At 37.2% G+C, this 25,371-nt stretch overlaps 1 protein-coding gene across 8 annotated transcripts in view; it reads right to left on the reverse strand.

Moving 5' to 3' along the window:
• Positions 1 to 25,371, reverse strand: part of Nrxn1 (neurexin 1) — a 947,027-nt gene that overhangs the window by 116,127 nt on the left and 805,529 nt on the right. For 6 of the 8 annotated variants that reach the window (XM_013517619.1, XM_005391018.1, XM_013517621.1 and 3 more), the window contains 2 exons: positions 19,025 to 19,114; positions 17,341 to 17,660 (listed from right to left, as the gene is read on the reverse strand). In XM_013517619.1, the coding sequence (XP_013373073.1) occupies positions 17,341 to 17,660; positions 19,025 to 19,114 (410 nt within the window). The remainder of the gene's footprint in view (positions 1 to 17,340; positions 17,661 to 19,024; positions 19,115 to 25,371) is intronic. The other 2 variants (XM_013517623.1, XM_013517622.1) reach the window with 1 other exon arrangement.

Consider the following 25,371-nt stretch of genomic DNA (forward strand, 5'->3'; position numbering starts at 1 on the left):
GGGGGAGTCATTTTCTCTATCCACTTATGGAAAAGAAGTATTTTATTTTATTTTGGTTCCCTAAAAGTTCTGGATTGCAAAACCAAGACAAAATAAACAAAAACATACTGCTAACCTCTGTCAAATATGTAATTCAACAGCTTTTTAAATTTTATGTCAAGGTGAATTGAAAGACAAAATTCCTGCAGCTGTATTACAATTTAGATAATATTTTCATCTTCAGAGGGACAAGTAATCTCCTTTTAAGTCCTGACATTTCTTTGAGCTACGGCTTTAATGAGAATTCTTGGTGGAAAACAAAATTTATGACATTAGCAAAGCATTTACTTCAATAGCCTACAATATAACATGTAGGATAATGTAGGGTATGTGGGCTTTTTTTTTGTTGTTGTTATTTTTTGAGACAGGGTCTCATTTTGCAATACAGGCTGGCCTTGAACTTGCACCAATCCTCCTGCCTCAGCCTCCTAAGTGCTGGGATTATGGGCATGCATCACTATGCTCAGCTTATTTGTAACAATGACACCCAAACAGTGGCTATGGCAAAGCTTTTAAATCGAGATGCATATGAATATATATATTTATTTATGTCTCATCATGGACATTATGACAGTTATCAAGCTCGTCAGGGGTTGGGAATTATGTCACTTGGCTCAGAATACATTCTGTGCCATGTAGCCAAGCGATCTTTGTGCTATACCATCAGTGAGCATCAGAGTTTACTAATGAATTTCTTTCTGGACAAAAGGAGGGAACAATTTCAAATAGCACATGCCGCCTGCTAAACAGATTATTCTGATGCTGTGTGTACCCAGGGGAGAATGGATAGCACACTTTGCCTAGGACTCTGTCTTCAGAGAAGAGTGGCTAGAAGGGAAAAAGACAATATTCCAGTTACTAATCCAAGCTTGGACAAAACTATGTACACATTTCTCTGTCTTTGAACACATAGCTATGCAAAACTTACATCACAATACCTTTTTTTTTTTTTTTTTTTTTTTTTTTTGTTTTTTGGTTTTTCTCCGGTACCAGGAACCGAACTCATGACCTTGCGCTTGCCAGGCAGGCGCTTTTGCCGCTGAGCTAAATCCCCAGCCCCTACAATACCTTTTATTTTCTTTTTCAGACAGGATATGTCTATGCTGTTCAGACTGACCTTGAACTCATTTTGTAGCCCATGCTGACCTCGAACTTACAACGATCCTCCTGCCTGAGCCTCCTGAGTGCTGGAATTACAGGCATGCACAGCCACACTCAGTTACAATGTCATTTCTAAAATTTATTTTCTTTAACTTATCTTTTTTGTTACATGATTTTAGTTAGGTGTATGTAGATTTGATGCGGTTTTTCTCTGTTGGTTGTAGAGTTCCTTTCTGCTAAGCAAAAATTAATTTTGCCCTAATATTCACCAGAATTGATAAAAAATATTTGTGAAGTCCCCATTTAAAAAGGTGGAATGTTCGAATACTGATGATAAAAAAACTCCTCCTCTCCTTCCAGCACTGCTGCAATGTCTGTGTAATATTACTGCTCCTTACCCTCCGGAACAAATCAAAATGGGATACCAAGATAAAACTATACCTGGCTTTTCATCTTGCGTTTTCTTCACTGAAGAACAGAGGGTTGTAAAATCAGAAATATGATTCCATTTTCTCCTAAGATTTCATTAAAGATAAGGTGTGAGGGAGAATGATGGCTTTTGTGCTGTTTTACCACATCATCTGCTTCCAACCATCAGAAATAAATGACAATAAAATAGTGCAAAAGAACTCAGCCCTTATAAATCACAGAGTCATTTAGCATTTTTGTGATTGTCCTTTGAGTCCAAATGATTACTGCTAAACTTTGTCAAACGGAGAAGTTTAAAAGATTTTCCAGAGTTCTATCAGAACAATACCATAAATATTCAAACAAGTAGAAACTGCTTCAGCAAGTTAAGCTAATAAGGGTAGATTAGGAAACTCAGAGTTTAGGGTGGCATGTTTTTCTTCATATTTCAGAACTTCTTAAAAGTTGAAAACTAGATTAACTTTGCACAGATAGACAGAACTTCTCACCTGTAATTTGAATATCAAAAAATATTACTGGAAATGCAAAAAAAAAATTCTGCATAGTGACTTTAGTAGTGCAAAAACCTCTAAATTCTTTTAGTCCTACTAAATAATCCTAATATCCAGTTGAAGTTGGGGAGCTGTAGAGATGCTTTTGTGTCTTTCTATCCTAAGACACCACAAAAATAAAAGCTGGAAGAAGAAAAATGGTTTATAAACATCTACGTTTTTCAGGCAACAGAATCAAGTGGGTTCCTAGGCCCAAGAAAAAGGCCTAACGTGGATGAAAGACGGCTGATGAACGAAATAAACAAAAAGAAGTGCAGCCTGCAGAGATGCAGAAAGATACCAAGAGATAGTGAGACGCTGAGAACCAATGTGAAGAAATCTGGGAGAGAGTAACAGAAAATAATCCATCATAATTACAGCAGTTCGTACCCCTCCACTCTGGGACATAACGGGGCCTCTAAGAAGGTCTCCAGTGAGACTTCAGCTCTTATCATTCCAACCTTTGTGTGATGTTTCTGAGTATGGATGTAGATATACAGGAGTCATGATGGATCTAGTATTAGGTTAAAAAAAAGGCTGAGGCTTCCGTGCTTGCTGATCCCCTCCCTGACTCTTGCTTTATCTTTCTCTCTCTCTCTGCTTGTTCTGAGAAAACAAAAGAAAACAAGCTGCAAGTTGTAGTGAGCAATTCTGTGCCTCCAGCTGAGCATGTTGACCTGCCAACAGCCATGCAAGTGACTTTAAGAGCACAGAAACCAGTTTCCTTCCCACACAGTTAACTGGGCCTTCAGCAGAGGGTGCAGGACCGGGTAACGCGTGACCCCAGCCTCACAAGAGACCTTGAGTCAAAGGCACTTTGCTAAACTTTGTCCAGATCCTTGACTCCCAGAAATGCCGAGATAGTAAATGTTTTCTCTTTTCTACTGTTAATCCTTGCAATAATTTACTTCACAGAAATGAATAACTAATAGAACCACCTAAAATACAGAAAAAATGGACTTCTTCCCCTCTAAAGCAAAAACAAAAACTAAAATACATATAGTTCTTATCTTAAAAGCAAAGAATCTTACTCTCTCTGTCTCTGTGTCTCTCTTTCTCTGTGTCTCTGTCACTGTGTGTGTGTGTGTGTGTGTGTGTTTGTGTATCTGTCTGTCTCTGTCAGACAAAATGTGCTACATAGATCAGGTTGAACTCAGTGTGCAACCAAAGCTGTCCTTGAACTCCAGGTGATCCTCCCACCTCAGCCTCCTGAAAGCTGAAATAATAGGCATATGCCGCCATGCCTGGCTTAAAAACAAAGAAACTCTGTTTGAAAAGTATGGCTCCTACTCTAGACATTCTCTTCAGTCCCCATTTAGGCACTCCTCCACGCTGACCATCTCCAGAGAAAAATCTCTGTCTCTTACTGTCACCTTTCACCACCTGGCTGAGGTGTCCTCACAAGAAAAGTCTACACATGTGCTCAAGAACAAAAGATAACAACGGGAACTATCAGGGCATGGGGTAGAAGTGGCTAGGACTGAAAAGATTATTGATAACTTGGAGTTATAAGCGGATATAACTTAGAGATATAACAAAGGCAAGGGAAACAATGCAAGAGAAAAAGAAAGATGTGGAAGAACTTCTGGAAAAATAAAACCATGGGAGGCCAATAACCAAATACAAAACAAAATAAAACGGCATGATTTTAAGTCATTATCCTGCACACCTGTAACACAGCAACAGAGCAGAAGCATAAATTTTGCTAGGATCCTGCTACTAGTCTCAGAAATAATACGAAAGTATATGTTATTGCTAATGTTGTTCTTGGCAATTTGTGGTACCAGTCGTTAAAATGCACTACATCCTCCAACAACTTGCACAGTCCGAATAAATTCCTTTGACATTTCACAGGCTTTGTTGGGATTTGTCTGTGGTAAGGCATTCAATCCATTCCCTGAAATTCTTTTAAATCTTTGTAACCAATTAATGTTATGACGCATGTCCCTCTAATCTTCTCTGCTTTTACTTCTCTGCTCCTGTGTACTCAGTTACCATTTTAATTTGCCAATGAAAGCATCGTAGTTTTAAATATGCTTGAACTCATCAGTGAGTATTTTTCAAAATGTCTTACACTTTTCCCAGTTCTGCCTCGCTTCTAGCAATAACCAACATCTAAATATCATGTCTATGCAAAACTTTTACTAGGCTGTCACATCACTGGTGCAGACTGGGTCTGAAATGGGTCTCAAGGCTTCCTGGCTGGATTTCTAGGATTTTCACTTGGTTATTCAAAGTGAAAGTTGGCTGGAGATCTTTAAAAGTCAGACAAATCAGCTGAAATTTGAGTTCCTGGCTTTTCCAAACGGGCCCACTACTTTCAGAATTCTGCCACGTTACTTGACTGTCCCATCACAGCCAGCAACAGGAGAGGTCAACCGTGGTACGAACAAGAAAAGGTGCCCTCATATAGAGAGCTTAAAAGCAGTAGTAAAGCAGACAGCTTGTTTTTTATTATTACAAAATGCCACTGATTCTAAACAATGCCAGCGATAAAACATTCCTCCTGAGAAGGGACCATTAGCCTGTCCCTCTTTTACCCAATAACTTCAAAACGGTGACCTCCTGCTGATCCTCTGGAATAGCGCTTTACACCTGCTAGCTAATCTGTAGCCTGGTAGTACACTGCTTTGCGCCTTTCTCTCTTGCATCGTTGGGACAACTACTGGAGGTTTCTTCCTGATGTCCTGTGATGAGAACCCATATTGTAAATTAAATGGGAATTCTGCCTCCTCCAATCACAGACATACTTTTTTAAAAAAAGTACACATATAATGTAATAAATCTAATAGCTGCATTTTAAAACTGTCTTCATAGATGAAGGAAATTAATTCTTTTACTCCATTATTCTATTTACCATCTTTATGTTCTGCAAATATGAACTGAGCCAGGAAAATTCAAGACTTGGCAAAATATAGTAGTATTTGTCTCAGGACTGGACCGTGCATTCTGCTTTTTCATTATTTATTCAAAAACCACTTACTGGGAGCCACTTTGTGCCAACCAGTGCATGAGGTGCCACACACATGCAGATTAATAAGGCAAAGGTATTGACCTGAAGACGCTTGACAAAAAGAAAACTAAAGGTTGTAAGTGTGGACAGGTATATACTCATCCATCTGTCTATCTATCTATCTATCTATCTATCATCTATCTATCATCTATCTATCTGCCTATCTATCTATCTATCTGCCTATCTATCTGCCTATCTATCTATCTATCTATCTATCTATCTATCTATCTATCTATCTTTCTATCCATCCATCCCAGTGTGTATTCAGGTATCTTTCCAAAGCACTACAAAGACAGAAAACAGCTTCCATGCAACATTGTATGGGAAAGCACCAAACTGCTAATTTTAATGAGGCTTTAGCATTTTAAAATGAAAATCTATTATTAACAAGATCACACATATAGCTGCAATACAGGAAATAAAAGAAAGAAATAGGGACACATTGCCTGCAGAGGGGTAGCACATGCAGAAGTGAAAGAGGGAAGTTGAATTCTGTATTTACATAATGTGAGTAGTTAATTATTGCTAGCATACCAAAGATAAATTTCAGATTTTGTGCTTTACACATACTTTTTCCCCCTTTCTTTGTAAATCAAGTTACCGTACAATGTAGAGTGTCAGGCCAAAATGAAAAGGGTGCATAGGGCAACTAGTTCATTAAATGAAACATGGACAACTCCAGTCACAAAAATGATTAGAGCATTTTTGAAAAGCCAATGAAAATTCTTACACTGGCCAGCGGAAATCTCTCAGTTCATAACAAAGCAAGCGGATCCGATGGCTGCCCCTGTAATGTCTAATCTTCTGTCCTGTTTTTATGGGTTTTCATGTTGATTCTGTTTAAAATAATTGCCTATTTCCAGTTAATGCTATGTGTGAACATATCAAACCTGGGGCTGTCACTATAGAACTTGTAAGAATCTTAGTGAAGCTTTTTTTTTTTTTGTTGCTGAAACATGGGTATTAGAATCAGGGAACTCCTGCTTAAATATAAAGTGTGTATTTTCTCTTTTCATCTGGAAGAAAATCTACATCCCCTTTAGATCCATGGACATTAGAACTTAACATCACTTTCTAGGTGTGCACATAATTCTTTGCATACATACTCAGGCCTAGCACCTGCAAAGGTAAGCTAGGTGGTACAGGAAATATGAAAATAAATTGCTCTAAAATATTCCTGGGCCAAATTTTACTGCTGAATTGAAGTGCTGAGTTTATGAATTTCCTAAAGCGCCCCTAAGAGCTTGAGTCGCGTGGAACCACAGAGACTGCTTGCTTGTTTCACCAGGCTGCATACCGGCAAACTTATAGTTCAATTCAGTTGTTACAGAGTTTTAGGGGAATGCTGGCCAAATTCAGAATGATTTCTCTTACTTGATATTTGGTTCACCCTGTCAGAATCTATAGGGCTTGCAATGAAGATAGGTACAGGAAATAAGAAATAAAACAGAAGAGAACAAAGTGAAGGGAAAAGGGGGGGACACAACAGAAGCAAAGAATAGGGAAGAGAAGAACGGGCACCTGCTATGTGCCACACGTTATGCTGAGAGCTTTACTTGTGTACATTGATTTAATACTCCCAAAGAACTGGTTTAGACAAACATGAGTTCCCATTGATATTTGCTCATGCTGTGTGCCGTGTAACCGTTAACACTGATGCTTCTCATAGGTGGCAGTCTCGAGGCCTCCTTAATGGCACAGCGGGCATCTCCTGCAGACATGGAGACGCTCAGCTTCCTCCACGTGACTCTGAGGGGGAGATCACACCCCGCTCCGCCAGGAGACCTCTAAAAGGGGGTAGAAGTGACCAAGGCCATCAACTACACTGCTAAATCACCAGGCTGGATACTAATATCCATTTTAGAAGAAACTTTACACAAACACAATGCAGACTTTCAACACACCAAGGAGAGAAAGTGGGTAATTCCAGAGTCAGGGAAGTGTCTAGCACATTGTCAACACTTAGGAAAAGTGAAGTCATAAAAGTGTGTCGCCCAATATGCTTCTTATTTCAAAAGGGACTAAAATATCTCCTTTCCTTTAAATCTGTCCCCAAGTTACAATTGTATTAGTGATTCTGTTTATAACAGACTCTAAATTTGTGATGTACAGAACCTTTGCTATTGTTGGTATAGGGCACTCTATCATTTAAAGGTCTAAGAAATGGTTCTTGTAGAATCTCAAACTGCTAGCTACCTCATTCTTGAGGATAGTGTTCTAGAACCTAGTAAAACATGTTGCATATGTGAAGCCCACAAACGTTGTGTGGTAATTTTCAGCTTTAAATGAAAAGTAAGCCAGGGATTATGGCATGTGCATGGAATCCCAGCACTCTGGAAGGCTGAGGCAGGAGCATCTCAAGTTCAAGTTCAGCCTGGGCAATTTAGTGAGATGCATTCTCAAAAAAAATACAGCTTTGGAAGTAGCACAGTGTAAAGGTCCTGGATTCAATTTAAAGTATCATGTATAAAAAAATAAATGTATTATGGACATATAGGCAACATAAAGCATGGTAACACACACACACACACACACACACACACACACAGACTTACTGAAGAAATCATTGGTTAAAATTGGTGTTTTATGCTCAAAATTTTATAGAGAGAGACTGGTGATGATGATAGTAGAGTTAAAGTTATTTAGTAAGTTCATAATTAAGATAGACAAATTATCTAAACCTTCTCTCAAGGTTCCACCCTAATAATACATTTTTTATAGGTAGGAAATTACTGCTTATGCCAGAAGGTAGAAAACTCTAACATAGGCTCTAGATGATGAAAATCATTATAAGGATTTAAATTTAATACTAATTGTTAATTTATCAAATAAAACTGAATGCTTTATATATACTATGAGGGATAAAATCATTGTTAACATTCTCAACCAAATGCACTTCTACTGTGCATCTGCTGATTTTGCCTCCTCCCTCCTTCAAAGAAAATGATTACATGTAGAGAGGGAATAATCAACACATGAAACATAAATATGTGTTGAAAATTATAAGCTGAAAATATTTAGTCAAAATACTTTATAGTGTTGCTCAAAACTAAGACAATTATAGATGCTATATTCGTGCTACCTAGACACCAACTAATTATTTAATAAAAACCACAGGAAACATCGGAGAAGGTGCAAACCTCATTAGTTCTCTCCACGGGAATTCCCGCTGAAACTGCTACCACAAATTAATTTCTTTTTAGTGCCGGGAATCGAACTCAGGACCTCATGCTTGCCAGGCATGCGCTGCACCACTGAGCACAACCCCCAGCCCCCATGAATTAATTTTAAACAAAGTTTTAATTTATCCCTTTTCTCCAATGCTGATAAAGAGACTACGGCAAAAATCACAAAGCCAATCTGGCCCAACTCACACTGAAAGCATTTTCTATTTTCATACACCAGGACATTATGAATTTTTAAGCTCCCTAATCAAAACTTGTTATCAAGGACAGACACTAAAATCACACTTGCAAGATTCAGTCCCATTCTGTGAATTAATTTCAGTCTGTGAGCAACTTGAAAGCCAGGTCCGAGAAACTTACAGAAAGATCAGTCAATATTAACTGGAGGCTGACAGGCAGGGGTCAGCACACAGCCCCGCAAGGCACAGGAAGGAAACACACTGCACTGTACCTGGCCTTCGTGGCCTTCCCACTACCGGTCCAGGACAATGCTCTCCCTGAGCATCAGCCCCTCCCGCCCCTCACCTCCCACGCACACATGCCTGGGGGCGCAGCGGCCTCACTCCACAGAGGTCATTTGTGCATGCCACACATTTGGTGCTCTGATTCAGAAACACAAGTGCACAACTCTTCTTCAAAGGCGGAAAGGATCATTCTAAAGGGAACAAAGACACTTTAATTTATAGTTGGAATCTGAAGAATGCCTTGAACATAAATATCACTGAAATAGTGCGCATATATGTCAGCTCCTTTATTCCTTTACATTTTAGAATGAACCATATGAAATTCCCATACTCTACTGGTAAAAAATTATTCAAATAGCCATCATAGTAGACTGAGTCAACTAATGTTTGCAGTAAGTTTCCAAGGCTATAAGTGAGCAGTTGAGAGGCTACAAATACACACTTATTATGTTGTTAAAAAAAAAAAAAAGCTGGCATTCCAGAGTCGAAGCCCTTGATTTCTCTGTTATTTTGTCCGTGAGTGCCATGCCAGTGTGGCCCTGAATACATCAGGCTCCCAGGACATGGGCTTATAATGTGATACTGTTAGCTGTGCAGCATGAATCCACACTGGTGAGCAACTTGTGAATAGATTTTAGTTTATAGGATAAATAATACGACACAGGACAAGGCTGAACATAAGCAACGCTCACACACTTATTTACTGTGTGATTTTGGACATACTATTTGTGTTCTGTAGAGTTAATTGGCCCAGTCTGTTACATACCAATGTAATATTTGTCTAGTGTTCCTTAAAATTTTGTTGTGCTTAACAAAACATATTTACAAAAAAACTATAAACTCTAGGCAAATGTAAGATGTTAGGATGATTTTAAAGATGACCATAAAATGTTAAAATCTCCCCCTATGAACTTGAATCAAAGAAATCGAGAATTAAAGTTTTTAGAGATGGGGGAGCCATACTCATAATTTAATTCTATGCCCCCATTTTCTGAAGAAATAATAGAAGTTTAGAGCCAGAGATAAAATGTATATCCTTAAAGACAGCAACCGAGTCTTCTTTTGTAGCATTTGTAGTATAGATGCCTGATAAAGACAAGCATCTTTTAGGATTAACTAAGATTTGTTGATCATTTCACTGTTTTTAAATGTGAATTTTTGATAAACAGCAAATGCAGCTCATAAAATATGACACCCAGAGAAGTTTTCATACTTTTAAAGTAAATAATATTAGGTATTAAGTACTTTTTCTAGCACAGAAATTATTTCATGTAATGTTGAATGATAAAATTGTTAATTGATTGACAATTCATTCATTCATTCACTCATTCAAACAGTGCATCAGGCACTGTCTTCCATCCATAAAGTAAAAGAAAGCAAAATTTCTAGCCTCAAGATATGTAGTCTTGTGAAGAAGACAGCTTTATAGGAAGACAATTCCATAAGGAATTCAGCGAGATTTCTCGGGGAAGGGTTTTCCTTACGGTGAGCTCAGACACGAGAAACGCCACGACCACCAGGGGTCGATGTGGGTGTGAGAAGCTCAACAGGACCCACAGAAGCCCAGGCAGATTGCGCAGATGGGGAAAAGGCGGGGTGCCGGCTGTGCACAATGCACCCTGGTTATCATGCAAGGGTCCTCCCCTTCACCCTAAATACATAAATGTACTACAGAAGCAAGTGACAGGAATAGAGTGCCATTTTCCGAACAATAGTCTGACACCTTAGGGAACACTACATTTGAGGTGGTTAAGGACGTAAGGCCAGAGGGTTTGATGACACTTCTGATTTAACTGAGATATGTACCAGAAGACAGAGGAACAGACAGGCTGGAACCAGATAAAGCGCATCTTAGTGTCACTTTTGCTCTTCTGTCTGGTTTCTAGCTAACAAAGCAATTAACTGCCACTGGCTCCACCCACACCGGTTGCCATCTTCTGAATCTGAGGAGTTCTGATTTATATGTGCTACGGTTTGTGTCTAGATGCCCCCCCCCAAAAAAAAACCTCATGTAGTTACAAGGGGGTGGGCTTCTCAGAAGGGGCTGAACCGAGTTTGTGGTTGATTCATGGTCCAATGCTGGGATTAGGGGTGTACACCTGCCCTAGGGTGGGTAGCCTGCATACAATATAAGGCACAGAAAATGGCTTGTCTCTCGCTTGTTGCTTTTGCTGTTTTCCACCACCATGAACTGTTGCCTTCTGCCACGGGCCACTCTGCCTTGGGGCCAGCTGATTATGGACTGAAACCTCCACAAACTGTGAGCTAAATAAACTTTTCCCCTTTACCTTTGGGTTTCAGGCATCTTGTTTCAGCAACTAGAAAAAAGTAATTAAGACAATATGCCAATGCTCTTTATAAGCGATGCTGCTATCACCAGTAATCTCTGCACATCTCTTCAAAAAGGACTGACATTTCACAGCTGCAACCTCAGCAAGCATTTGCTCCCTTCTTGTCGGCTTTATTCCCTACAGCTCTTGCCATCTCATGCATGTGATTTGCTTTTTATTGCCCATTTTTTCAAACTATAACTAAACTGTATGCAGAAAAGTGCTGTATTTCCAATGAATAAAGTAGTACCTAGGACATAATAATTGTTCAGCAAGCATGTGCTATGTCAAATGAATGAATGAATGGATGGATGGATGGATGGATGGATGGATGGATGAATAAATACACTTGCCTAGGACAGATTGTCAGAAGACATCTCAAAACCAGGCTGCATCTACCAAGAGAGGATCTTTTCATCTATGAAAACTCCAGATCCCAAAGCAAATGTACTGTGAAGAATTTTCTTAAAATAAACCCATTGACATGCACATACTGTGGCACTTTTGCTTGCCAGCAAAGGGGGAGAAATATAACGTCTAAGTAGCAACTGCTTACCCATATTTAAAATTAAAATAAATTATATTCTTCCCATTAAGCTCTGTTACTTTCAGGAAACATGACCTTGCATGTATTTTAAAATCTATACCCAAGTGTTTTTCTTTACTGTGCACACTCAAATTTACTCCAAAAAATGTACAGTAATTTAAGGAAGTTCAGTGGAATGATTGGACTAGGGAAATAAAATTAATTATTCATGTCATCAGTATTCCAAAAATTCAGAGTGGTTGTCAGAAACACACGTGATTATGAGTGACACTATTATCTTTTTCATAATGAAGCCACCAAGGTTAATTAATATTTTTAATAAAGAGAAAATTTTGTTCTTGTAAGTACATAAGAAAAATATGTTTCGTTAGCTCTAAATATTTTCCATGGAAATATGTATATGTTCTGCTTACCTCTTTCAAACAAATAGTATTATTTTTTATTAATAGGGCTGAAGTCCCCAGACAGAATAGTTAGGCCCAATGTATGAAAGACACTTCTTGCTTGAACACTAACTGGTTTTGTTTTCAAGAAGATTCTCCTGGGAATCCAGGGCTATGGACTGTCATCCACATTTCCTGTGAAACATACATGACCAGGATAACCTACCACTAATGTTTTCAACTCTCCGTGGTCCCTCTCCTTGAGGAGATTTGCTAACTCTACTCTGGAACCAAAGAACTATTCCATCACATTCGAGTTACATTTATAATTTGCTCTATAATTCCTTCCCAAGTGTTGCAAACTATTTTTCCGCCACTCAAAGCAGAATTTCTCAACACTTTATTCTCTCTCCTCTCTCAAGATTTTCGAAGTGACATGAAAAGAAAATGAAGACTGTAGATTCTAAAAACCAGGTAAAGATACCAGAATCAGTGTCTGCCCTGAGTGGAAAGGGTAGTGTTTAATATTTATTACTCTTAGGAAGCATGAATTTTTTGTAAAGATTGTTTTGTATTTACTAAACATGTTGACTGCGGTTCAATTTACATACCAAACTGGGACGTTTTTGAAAGTCAAAAATGCTGTCAGAAATTACATCATCACACCGGGCGCGTCATGGACTGTCCAGGCTGACTGAGACACATCCCCGCCCCAGAAAAAATTCAGTGCTGAAGTCTATGCTTTATTAAATGATGGGGAGATCTAACTGAGATAGCATTACCAGAATCATTTAAGTTTTAGTGCCATGGGCAGCTGGAGATTCCTACTCATCCACTTATACAAAGGCAACAAGGCCGGAGCACAGCCAGGTTACCCAACCCACGCAAGCCGCAGGGTGAGGCAGTGGCTCGTGCTCTTTTCACGCTCCTGTATTCTCTCTAGGAGAAAACATCGGTGAGCATCCGAATGTCTTAGCATGTGGATTGTAAATTATTACTGAAGTGGAGAGCAAAAGATCATAATGTGAGCTACAAAGAATATTCCAAAAGAGGCATCACAAGTTTTATCATCACAGCAATAGGTTCACTTCTCTCCCTATGCACACTGGCAAATGGAAAGTGAGTATCTCCCTTTTCCTTCCCTTACACAGAGATTTGTGTCACTCTAAGACAATGCCATGTCTTCCAGATGGTGAGGGGACACTCAGCAGGTAAGGCGCTTGCAGGACATCCGCTCCCTGCCCCTAAGAAGTGTCAGTAATTCCAAAGAACTTCATGCCATCACTTATTTTTGTGAATATTTGCTGAGGATCTCCTCAGGGAAAGTTCCATGTAAGGTGGATGGGTCTTTCGGGAAGATGTAACAATTAAAAATTCTAAATAAAACAAGTTTTGGGGCTGGGGATTTAGCTCAGCGGCAAAGCGCCTGCCTGGCAAGCGCAAGGTCGTGAGTTCGGTTCCTGGTACCGGAGAAAAACCAAAAAACCAAAAAATAATAATAATAATAATAATAAAATAAATAAATAAAACAAGTTTTATAAACCTCATGTTGTTCATTATAAAAGGGCTATCAATATTGTTTTACTCACATTAGAAAAAAACTACTTAATCAGAAGGTCTGATTCATTTCTCTGTTATTTCATGATATTAATCACATCTTTCTGGAGTAAGCATCAGTCTAAACACTGATCATGACTTGGAAGTAAAAATTTCCTTTCAATTTCTGCTCTTTACAGCATATTTAGTGATAAGTAGGAATCTAAACATAATGTCATACAGGATATTTTCATGAATTTTCCAGAACTGAAATACATTTCTCACCCACTTCTTGCCCTGTAGGATGGCTGAACAAAATTCATCTCATCTATTTGAAATGAATCCAATTTAATTCTGCTTGACCAAAGTATCTGTTTCTGTAGTTCTAAAGCATGAAGTCACCCCGAGTACACTGCCATTGTAGCGTAAGTGGCTCAGTGTCATCCCTGAGGAAAATATACTTTGATTGAAAAACAGTCCAGTATGGTTTCTGGAAGATGAAATGACCCTTCCTAGTACACAATTTAGTAAGGCAGCTGATAAAAGCAGGCAGGTGTGGACAAAGTTTAAGTGACAGATACTGCATATAATCTGTAGAAAAGCAGATAAAAGTCTACAGTCCTGGAGTCAGCACTGCAAAACATTCTCATATTTAAACTTTCTATATGTGGAGCAATTCTAACAAAAACTACATCTCTCAGTGACCTCTTGTATTTATAGAGGGCAATTTAAAAATCAGCTGTGATTTCTTAATGACAGCTGTTCTTTCTGGGATGAGATGGAATCTCGGTGTTGTTTTAATTTACGTTTCTCAAATGACTAATGATGTTGAACATTTTTTCATATATTTATGTGCCATTAGTATTTAGCAATGTAATAACCATTGGTGAATTCCTACCATCTTGTCTAGTGAAACTCTGTATCATCTCTAATGTTTTTTTAAATTACTATTTCTTATTCTGTTCAATGGTTTGATCAATCTTGCAGTCTTACACGTGGTAATCTGAGCAACTTCGCTGAAGGTAACAATATATAATATAACAACCACTGTTAATTCCTATCATTTTATTTTGAAACCCTGTATCATTTTTAACGTTTTTCCTTTGTTTTGAATTTGTCTGTGAAGTTGATATTTTGCTATTGTTCTTTATTTACTATTCTCTTTCAAATAAAAGAAATCAATTATGAGGTAAGAAAAATTCGCAAAAAATTATCCTGTTGCTCAAAAATAAACAGTGTGCTTCCTTTCCTCACAGTTTTCCTCTCCAACATAGGTACATTACATTGTTGTCAGTAATCACAATAAAACAATTTCAAAACTATTTGTAAAACTTTAACAAAATGTTGTTACAATTGAAACTTGCAACAATTGGATATTTGTAACATACTAATCCAAATTATTTAATTACTGCTCTTAATCTATTAAAATGTAAAGATTTAAAATATCTATTTTTAAATGAACCTAGTAATATTTTTATTTATGTCAATACCTCCTTAAATAAACCAAGTAATCATTAATTGATTCGGTTGCTTAGTTCTAAAAAGTATTGCTGTCTTTAAACATGTGGTACACAGTTCATAATAAAAGAGACTTTTGTGTTGGCAGTTAACAAGCAGGTAATTATTTTCCTTTTGCATTAATTAATATTATAAAATGCATACATTTTTATTTCTGCATTTCTAGATATTTATCTTTTCAATGAAAAGTTATTTCCCGGATTTTAAAAGATGTTATTTCTCTTTACATCGCAGATACTAGCTGATAAAATAAAAAACAATGCTAATGTTTCTTTTCTCATTTGGGGATACATCTGTTTCACCTGGGAGTTTTGGCAACTGTAATTTCATTACCAATGAAACAAGACTACAGAGGAAAGTAACTATTTCAAATTATATCCACAGAAATATTTCCAAACCTGAATATACCTAAATGTTCTCTTACGAGTTTTTTTAGTCTACAGGAAGGTCTATCAATTCTTTTGTATTTCTTTGCTATGAGAATATCAGATTGACCTTAATAACTCATTTAGTATAAAATGAACCATGAATCAACCACAATAACAGCACCTTACAGAAATATTAGGAAAGTGTATCAAACAGCTACTGGACAAGGGCCTTATGAAGGATACTTTCATGAACACTCATTTAAATCCCATGTCTTCATCAAAGGGGCCAAGTATTACAGTATGATCAATGATACTGTACATCTAAACAGAAGCACCAAAATAGTTATACTCCAGGTAACATTCCTGATAAAAACATGATTCCACGAGGGCAGCGGATTTTGTTTGGTGTTACCATATGTCTTCATGCTAAATCAGTGTCTGGTACATGTAGAGTGTGATCAACAAATACATACTGGTGTCCTGTGAGATGGCCCTTTTCACCTCATGGCCAAATGCAAAAATGGCATAAAGATGCACGAAAATAGACATGTCTAGATGCAACTGTGCAAAACAGCACTGTACCACATTTATGAACATACACCACTTACGCTTATAGAGTCATTTCTTCTAGGAGACTTTATCTTCCTCTATTCTACCCCTATGACCCCTTCCTATTCAAAGTAAAACTTAGAATCTATTTTCTTTTTTTGTTCTGGGATAGACATGTTAATTAGTATATAGAGTAATGATGCAGACAGAAGGTGCTTTGCATTGCTTTCTTTCCAAATCTGATACTCAGCCTATATGAGACACTTTAGGTAAAAAGCAATTTTGAAAATAACAGTTTCCATTCTTGCTCCTTTAGAATGCAGTTTTCTAGGAGAGTAAGGATCGTGCATTTGAAAAAGGTTTTTATGGCACCTACTGAAGACAAACAGCAAAAGCGATTTGGGACCAAAGAAAACACACAGTTCTGAAACCGTTAACAACTGAATGTGTGCAATGGTGATACGGATCAACAGGATCTGACAGCTTTTAACAATAGCATTTCATAAAGTCTTTCATCTGCACTTTATGTTCTTCATCAATACAATGCCGATAACTAGATCAATGCCTAATATGGAGCAGGCAATCAGTTTGTGGGTCTTGATTGAATTAATATACTTCCAAATTGTGCCAATATCACATTAAAAAATTCACTTCTTCCTTTTGCAGTGCTGGAGATAGAGCCCAGGGACTGATTCATGCTAGGCGAGTGCTCTTCCAACTGAGATGCACCCTGGCCTTAAAACTTCCACTTTTCAAAAATTTTAGACACAAGATCAAACAAGCTTATTAAAATAAGCCCCACATGAGAGCAATCGGTCAACTATCATACAAAATATCTTAGCCCAAGACAGTTCTTAAATAGTATATTTTACATTTCTGATGTCCAGGATCATTCACCACATCAGTCACTTTTCTACCGATTCAAACACTTTACACTTCTGGATACAACAGTGTTCCAGGAATATCAAATTTGCTTTTGCTTTTGTTTTATTTTGATGAAGCACTGAATTTAAACCAACCAGGACTTTCATGTATTTTAATAATTTACTTGTTCCTAAAACTTAAAAACTAGACAATCCCACCAGCTTGGCCAAGACCGAAGTTCTGTCAAGACTGTCCCCCAGCAGCTAACAAACTGACACCACCAACAGCTTTGACAAAAGCCCTCAAAGCTCTAACTCACAACACACCCACATTTCATGTTCAGACCACATGACCTGGGCTAAGTCAAGTCTCAAAGGAACCACAGAGAGGAGAAAAAAACATCCCATTTCAGTAAACACAAATGCAGAAAAGTGTACTTTTCAATCATACGTCCAAGACAAAGGAATGAAATGCATGTGCTCACCTGGCTGACGGGCTCTTTCGTGGGGGGCCTTCCTCTCCTTGCGGTGCTTGTGGCCAGGGTCGTGGTGGTCTCCATGATTGAGGTGGACATCTCTGACTGCATGGCCGTGGCTGTCGACTCCGTCGTCATGGAGGAAGGCACTTCACCAACTAGTCTCACATTTCCCACTATGGCGATGTTCGCATCGTTCTCAGCTGCCATATTCAGAACTTTCAAGCCATTGTAGTAAAGCCCAGAGAGCTGGCCCTGGAAGGGCTGGCCCTGCTCTTTCCCGCCAATTATTATGGTTGCTTGGCTATTGAAGATTGTGAGCTGACGCCCTGTAAAGATAACATTACATACATGCAAAAATGTTGATTGCGAACTCTACATTCTACAAAGGATGATAAAACAGATCTTTCATGGGGTGGATAATGAGAGCAATAAACTATAAGAGAGGCATTTGACTCATAATTCATTGCTTATAAATGAGGTGTCCATGAAATGCATAATTATCGGCAAATACTTGTAAATTTTCAACTTATTGTAAATGTAGTGTTTTTGCTAAAAGACCAATCAAAGATATGTATTACAATTCAATTTTTCTGAATCCCTTTTTTCTTTTCTCTCAAGATCTGATATTGCTGATCTCATGCCTAAATGAATTTAAAAAGTGTGACATACCTAAGATTTCAAGTATTTGTCACCCTAAAATTACCTCTGACATAAACTAATCTATAGAAGCTGAAATCTAACATTAAATTTTATTGTAAAAATTTCGTAAGTCGCATAATTTCCACATGTATCTACATGCTATTTTTTAGACATGTTTTCTGTTTTGAAGGCAATAGTCCATGGTTATTTTACTTATTCTATTTTTCGGCAATCACACTGAAAAGAAATGCATGGTTTACACTGAGCATGTCAGAGACAAAATGTTCCAAAACTATTTTTCTGATTGGCTTTCAGCAAGTCTATTAAAACAAAAGAAAATGGAAAAAAAACAGCTTCAGATGTGAAAAAGCGGCTTCAGGAATGACACACAAACCAATGGAGAAATCATGGCACATGTCCATCAAACAGCAATCCTTAGCAGCAGTACCATTAACAAATCGAGTGTCCAGTTTTAGCAGATTGCTCTCTGCCCATGAAAAGCATGCACACGACTTTAAGTTCAGTTTTAATTAGGGCTTGTTCCGAAATGTTCTTAGAAGGTTGCCAATGTTAAAGGGACTTCATTTTGACCGGCAATCCATATTGCCCACTATTTAAGATGCCTAAAGTTTAAACAAAGAGTTGTTTTTTTTTTTTTTTTTTCAGGACCGTAATAAAGATATCAGAACTACATATATTTTAGTTAATAATTTAGAGGCTGGAACATGTAATATAATCTACGAATGATTTATCATTTTGGGTTAATGCTTGCTGTGAGTACCTTCGAAGATTGAGTTAGTGGATTATATTTAACAGTCCCTTTAACCTTAAGTTAACTGGGTAAGATTATTAAACAGCTGGTACGTCTATAAATGTATAAAATTATTATACAAGGTATGCAAATATTACTGTCTACATTTTACTGTTTTAAATTTGTGTTTAATTTAGTTTTACGGAAAATTTATTTTTTACGTTTATTAGTGTTACAATGAAGTACTAGTTGGTTATGTTCAAATTATTTTTTATTTGAAGTTTTAATCAATGTTTTTACCTTTGTCGAGTAGCCATTCATCAACTACTCGACCAAGTCGATATGGAATTCGCTGTCTAGCAATCGCCAGGCGCTCGTTATCATTGTTCCCTTTAAAGTTTAAAGAGACATTTCATTGGTTAAAATCTGTAAGGTCAAAGGTTAAAAGTTAATACTTAAAGCTTGAGCTATACAGTTGCCACATGATGTTTTGAAATTTGGAATTTTAAAAAGCTCTACCTAGAACATTTCATGGTTCAGACTTGTCATTCATTCATTTATTTTATTTTAGCAAACAAAATTATTCCTATGTTAATTGAAAATTAGAAATCTGCATTTGAGCTAGGTTATTAAACTTATGTTATAGACAGACCCGAACAACCAATTTAAACAGCATATAATAGCTTTACAAAAAAAATGACCGTTGACCTCAGGGTTTTGTCTTTTGGATGTTTCTTATTAACTAGTTAAACATGTTCAGTTGAAACAGGTTTAAGTTTTCAAAATACATTCAACCTCTTATTCCAGATTAGTAATTTATGAACACCAAACTTCATATCATCTTTGGCACACTAGAGCATCTAAAATAGGCCTAGCATACTTTATTTCCTATTCAGAGAACAAATTCCCTTCTTTGTCTCCTTTGAGATAACCACAAATCCAAACAGTTCTTGCGTATTCCACAGAAACTGGCTTATCAATCGCTTGAAATTACATCTTGCATCATTCAATGTTTCAGGAAAAGGCTTTGACAAAAGTGAGTTTGAGCGTTCTTCAGTTTCATTTAAAGCTTAACATGCTGAAGCATAGAACTTTTCAAAGCATTGTATGTATGTTTTTATTTACTCAGATACCGGCTTTGTGTTAAGTTATTCCCAAAAAAGTATCATTGCTTGCAGTACAAATACAAGCCATAAACAATAGCCCCTATTCATAGGTCTGAACTAAATGAGGGCTCTGCTTCTTTGAATAAAAAGAAATTGTCACTAGAAACTGTTTAAACTGACCTCGAATGATGCTTGCAAACAGATGAATATTTTCTTGATCTGTAAAGCACTTAAGCAGAATCTGGGCTGCAAGTTCAGTTGAATATTGCAATTTTTTTTTTATTTGAATATTGCAAAAAGAGTTTTTCTATTCCATAAAAATTAACTGACCTAGAATTTTGAACTAAGACATTTTGGTAGTAGCTGAGATGAGTGCTATGTTGTAATAAAAACTGAAGCATTTTCCTAGGGAAGAAATCAGTAAACTATTTTTCCCAAATTTGGAATAATTTACAGGTGGTTTTGCTTTTATTGTGTTTTCCTAATAATATACTATATACACCCCAATGAGCCTATTGCAATATTGATTATAAAGTTTTGGAGCAATAGGAAAGAATGTTTTTTACATCTTGTCAATTTTCCATTTGAAAGTCTACATGACAAAATAGTGTACACATTAAGATTTAATTGAAAATGTAAGTATCAAAATCAAACCATATACAAATTCAAGGAAAACAATGATAAATATATATACATTTCCTTGATTTATGTAATTATGAAAATGTTGTAAAATAGTATATTAAAGTGTAGGAATGTATTTTTGGTACACTAGTCATTTTCAAAACAGGATACAAGTGGTATAAATTTTCATCTCTATCTTTGGTTTTAAAATATGAGCACAATTTGCACAAAATGTGTTCATATATTTTCATGTATGTATTGCTTAAAGCTGTACTGGAGATTAATATTGATTATTTTAGGGCATATAATTATGGTTGAATATGTGTTTTTGCCTTAGATGTGATTTATATAATAAACATGTTCTACATGTATAATGTGAAAAGAAAACTTAAAATATTTTTCAAAAACACCCATCCTTGGCCAGGGACTTTTTCTCACTTGTGGCTTTGGTGCTGCCTCGCTCTCTCCGCACCAGAGTGCTCCCATCGTCACGAATGAGGTGTGTACTTTTAGACCCAGCCCACATCCAGCTCACAAATCCCTCCTGCCCAGTTACTATTGCAGTTTTAACAGCAGATCTCTTTAGTCAGTCCCACTCACTCTCTATTCATCAGCCAGTGTCTAAGGATACTATTGGACAACACTTCCCATTGCTTTTAGGATAAAATCTCAGAGCTTCAGGGAAATGCGGGAAGATATTCGCGATCTGGTCCTTTCTCTTCTCCAACTGCACCCCGTGACCACCACTGACTTGCTCTCCTACTTTTGGCCCTAAGAGCTTCCTTCAGTTCTCCTACAGCTCTTTTTTTCTCCTCTCTGAACCTCTGCACTAATAGTTTTCTTTTATTTGAGATGCTTTCCTGTGCTCCCACCTCATTCCCACCTTTCCTTAGCCAACAATGATGTTTTCCAGTATCTTCAAGTTGGTTATGACATCTGGCTGTATACTGTCCTAGCTCCTGAAATGTACCCTTTAGACATAGGTGCTGACTTCACAGCTGCATATTTGATAAACAGCTTTTCCTTTAAATGCTGAAGCTCTGCAAGGTCAAGTATGATGTGTAGTGTTTACTGCACCTCCAGCGCTTCACAACACTTAGCGTTTTAGGTCCTGTGAAATGTGTGCAGAATGAAGTGCTGAAGGAAATCTGATTGTCAGTTATGGTGTCTTCTGTGGCATCACTGATGCATGCACACAACCGGACAAGATTCAGAAGAAAAGGAAATCCAAGGCTGTGTCCAGAGAGTAGACCACACATCGTTAAGCTTCCCTTTCTGCTTTCCTAGGAAAACATCACCTATTTCAATTAAAAGTTTCTTTCTTTATTGGAGTGCAATTGATTTAAACACCCATACAATCAGCTCATCTGTTTAGCAACTTCCATGTTCCACAGCAGGTGTAGTCATAGTTACTATGAGTAGGAAATGGTTGAAGGAAAAGTCCTAAATAAGACAGGTGAAGAAAAAAGAAAGCTTTAGGTACTCTTCTTGAATAACTTTTTAAGTGGATCCCTAAAATATCTGGATACAGACATGAACACAATTTTTTCTCGTACTTTTGACTGGCACTAACTAAAAATATGACTGAAACAGCATGATTTATGTCACCAGTAACTTTTGAAGATCTTGATGGGCCTTAGCTGAAACAAGAACACACACTGCACTCGCAATGAACAACGGAGGTCACCTAACAACAAACAAGACAATGGCAAAGAGATGTAGAAAGGAGAGTGGGCAGCAGGGGCCGGGGTCACGACGTGGGAGGACTTGTGTGAAAGAGAACGGAACACAGAGGGTCCCACAGTCCCGTAAACCCTGACTGTCAGACGCCAACACTTCAGAACGGATCTTTTCTCTTAACAGAAAGATCTGTCTTTGTAAATCAAAGGACAGACTATTCTTTCCAGAAAAAATAGATAGGAAATCAGACAGTGTTCAATCTGTCTATTTCAGTCTCTAATTCTTTGTTCTTCTACAGAAATAAAAACCAAGTGGTGTTTCTATGGTAAAATTATACTTTCTATGATAAAATTTCTCTGGTAAAATACGTTGCTAGCCGAAGAAGACATAGAGAGAATGAAATAACAATATCTATTATTGTTTTGGCTTTTGAGGCTAGTCCTTGTTGTGTGGCCTGTGCTGGTCTTGCAGTTCTGAGCTCCAGTGATCTTCTCCCACAAGCTCCTGGAGTAGGTGTGACTCCCGCAGACATATGCCACTGCATCTGGCAGACAGCAGTGCTTTAACAGATGACTCTTACGCCCTTCCTATTATGGAGTCTAAAATACTTCAAGTTGTGTAGGTTCAATAGGGCATTTGGCTTCAATTTCATAATTTTCACTAACAAGCTTCATGTGAAGTACATTTGAAGTGATTTCTCAAAATGCACTTCTTTACTTTAAAACTAATGAAAATATTTACTTGTATAATATCCAAAATTCTGTACTATATGTTTGTTCATTATTAACCTGCCAAGCAATATAAAGGAAATAAAACAACCCTTTTGATTCAGAAAGGTCAAAGACAAATATAAGTTTCCATGACATTTTATTTCTTTATTTTTCTTTGTAAAGTTTTAGGATCTAAAGGAAAACATGCTAGAACATAGGAAAATTACTTCTGTGAACAGCCAGAGGAAGCAGGCTTGACATGATTAGTGAGACTATGAACAAATAGAATGTGCCTAAAAATTCAAATGAACCCAAAGGTGAGTATTTGAGAGAAAATCTTTTCACCTTTAAGTATTCTAAATTAGAGGAAAATGTAAAGCAAGAACAATCTATTTCTAAATCACGTATTCATGTTGGATTATTTAAAAGATCCAAGTGGGATTTTAATTTATCTTAATTATAAAACTCAACTATGGCAATTAGCTAAGCACATAGATTAGATTTATGAAAACAGAGGTTATCAGCAAATAGCTGAAAGCGATTTTTTCTTATACTTCATTTCCCCTGATGAAAGTGGGATAGGAATTTCCCTTTGGTTTCTTTCCGTTTTCCTCCAGTTAGTCTGGTGTGGATACAATTTCCTCAAATGAAGATGTCACATATCTCTGCTACAACAATTTTCAAGCAGTGAAACAACACGTAAACTTTGGTCTTACTTTCTTGTGAGTTGGTGAATGAGTACTTAGTTTTGACGGAGGAAAGAGTAACATCGCTACAGCCCGCTGACAGGGTTAAGCTTTACCTGGAGTGGCCATTTGGGTATAAGGTACTAAACTTAAGGGATATTTTCAACAAGGCTCCAGGGTGAGGAATGACAAAGAAAATCTGATCATTCATCCTTGGAATATAGCAAACTTTATTTTGGTTAAATCCTAGTTTCATTTTCCCACCTGTATAGACTGAATATTTGTATTTGCCCCAAATTCAATAGTCTGAAGCCTACTTTACAATGCAATGGCATTTGGAGATGTTTAGTTATGAGAACAGAGTCCTCATGAATGCGAGTATTGCCTTTACAAAAGCTCCTTTTCCCTTCCAAATGAGGGTACGATAAAAAGATGGCCGTCTGTGGTCCAGGAAGTAGGCCCTCATCAGACACTGAATCTACTGCTGCCTTGACCTTGGGTTTCCTGGCATCCCCATGGGTGAGAAATCTGTATTGCTTATAAGACACCCAGTTTATGGTATTTTGCTATAGAATCTAAAATTGTTTTAGATACCATATAATTAAAAATACTTGATCATTCTTTAGTATATTAATTTTATAGGCATCAGTAGAATTCAAGTCAACAAAAGTAATTTCAAAAAATCAAAATGAGCATCAAAGATGAATAAAACTTGAATCCTTGACTTGGAGTTAAATTTCATGGTAGGACTCAGAGAACAAAGGCAAACAGAATTTTTATTGCAATTTTACACCTATTGGTCTGTAGTGATAAGCTATATAAACATAACTGATATATAAATTTTCTACACCCATCTTAAATCTTCACCTGTATTGTGTAATTTCTCTTTGGAAATAAAAAAAAATGCCTATTTTTGAAATGACATAGTACTATCCTTGGAAAAATAGAAAGAAAACCAATGCCATGAAACAAACATTGTCTACAAAAAAATGAAAGTGAAGAAAAAAACAATGGAAAGATACTTGCTGCTTTTGAATGCTCCTTATTTACTGCGTCTTTAACTTGGATAAGGAAATCAAAAGCGCCCTGAAAGCTACATATACTTCAAGAGAAGACTGGGGGTCTGTTTTTAGACCTTATGATTTTAAATGACAACACGACATCTCAATATACCTCGGCCCATACAGCAACATACAATTTTAACACAATGTTATAAAATTACTCTAGTTTAGAAAGCAACACTAACACAACTTTCAACTAAATGCTCTATGTGTGGTTGCTATATAGGCTATACAAATATGATAATACCTAACTTAACTGGCAAGTAGATTTTTATGTTTTTATTCTTGCGATTTTTTGTAAGGCTAGGTCTCCCTATGTAGTTCAGGTTGGCCTTGAACTCACTATGTAGACCAGGCTGGCCTTGAACTTGCAGTGATCCTCTGTTTCAGCCTTCCAAATGCTGGGATTACAGATTTGTGCCACCATGCCTGGCTCAGGCAAGTGAATTTTGAACATCATTGACATTTTTAGGGGTATAAAGTTTTGTAAAAGCAAAGCTACTGTAATGAAAATATTGTGCATTGCATTATGTCCTTCATCATTAAGATGAGATACAACAAATGCATACACTTACATGGCTCCTGTTGCCATTTCTAGTTTAATTTTGAACACTCATTTGTAACTCTTTAAACTCCAGTTAGTGTAGCTTTTGGATAAGCCAATCTATGGAGTATGTTACTCAATCTACCTTCAAAATGTCTTTCATCCCTTTGTACAATATTCCTCAACATCTCTGTGCATTGCTAACGGGCACGCAGTGCGCATGCACGTGCACACACACA

Source organism: Chinchilla lanigera, unplaced genomic scaffold (genome assembly GCF_000276665.1).
Source record: "Chinchilla lanigera isolate Chin_1 unplaced genomic scaffold, ChiLan1.0 scaffold00040, whole genome shotgun sequence".
NCBI classification, from domain to species: Eukaryota; Metazoa; Chordata; class Mammalia; order Rodentia; family Chinchillidae; genus Chinchilla; species Chinchilla lanigera.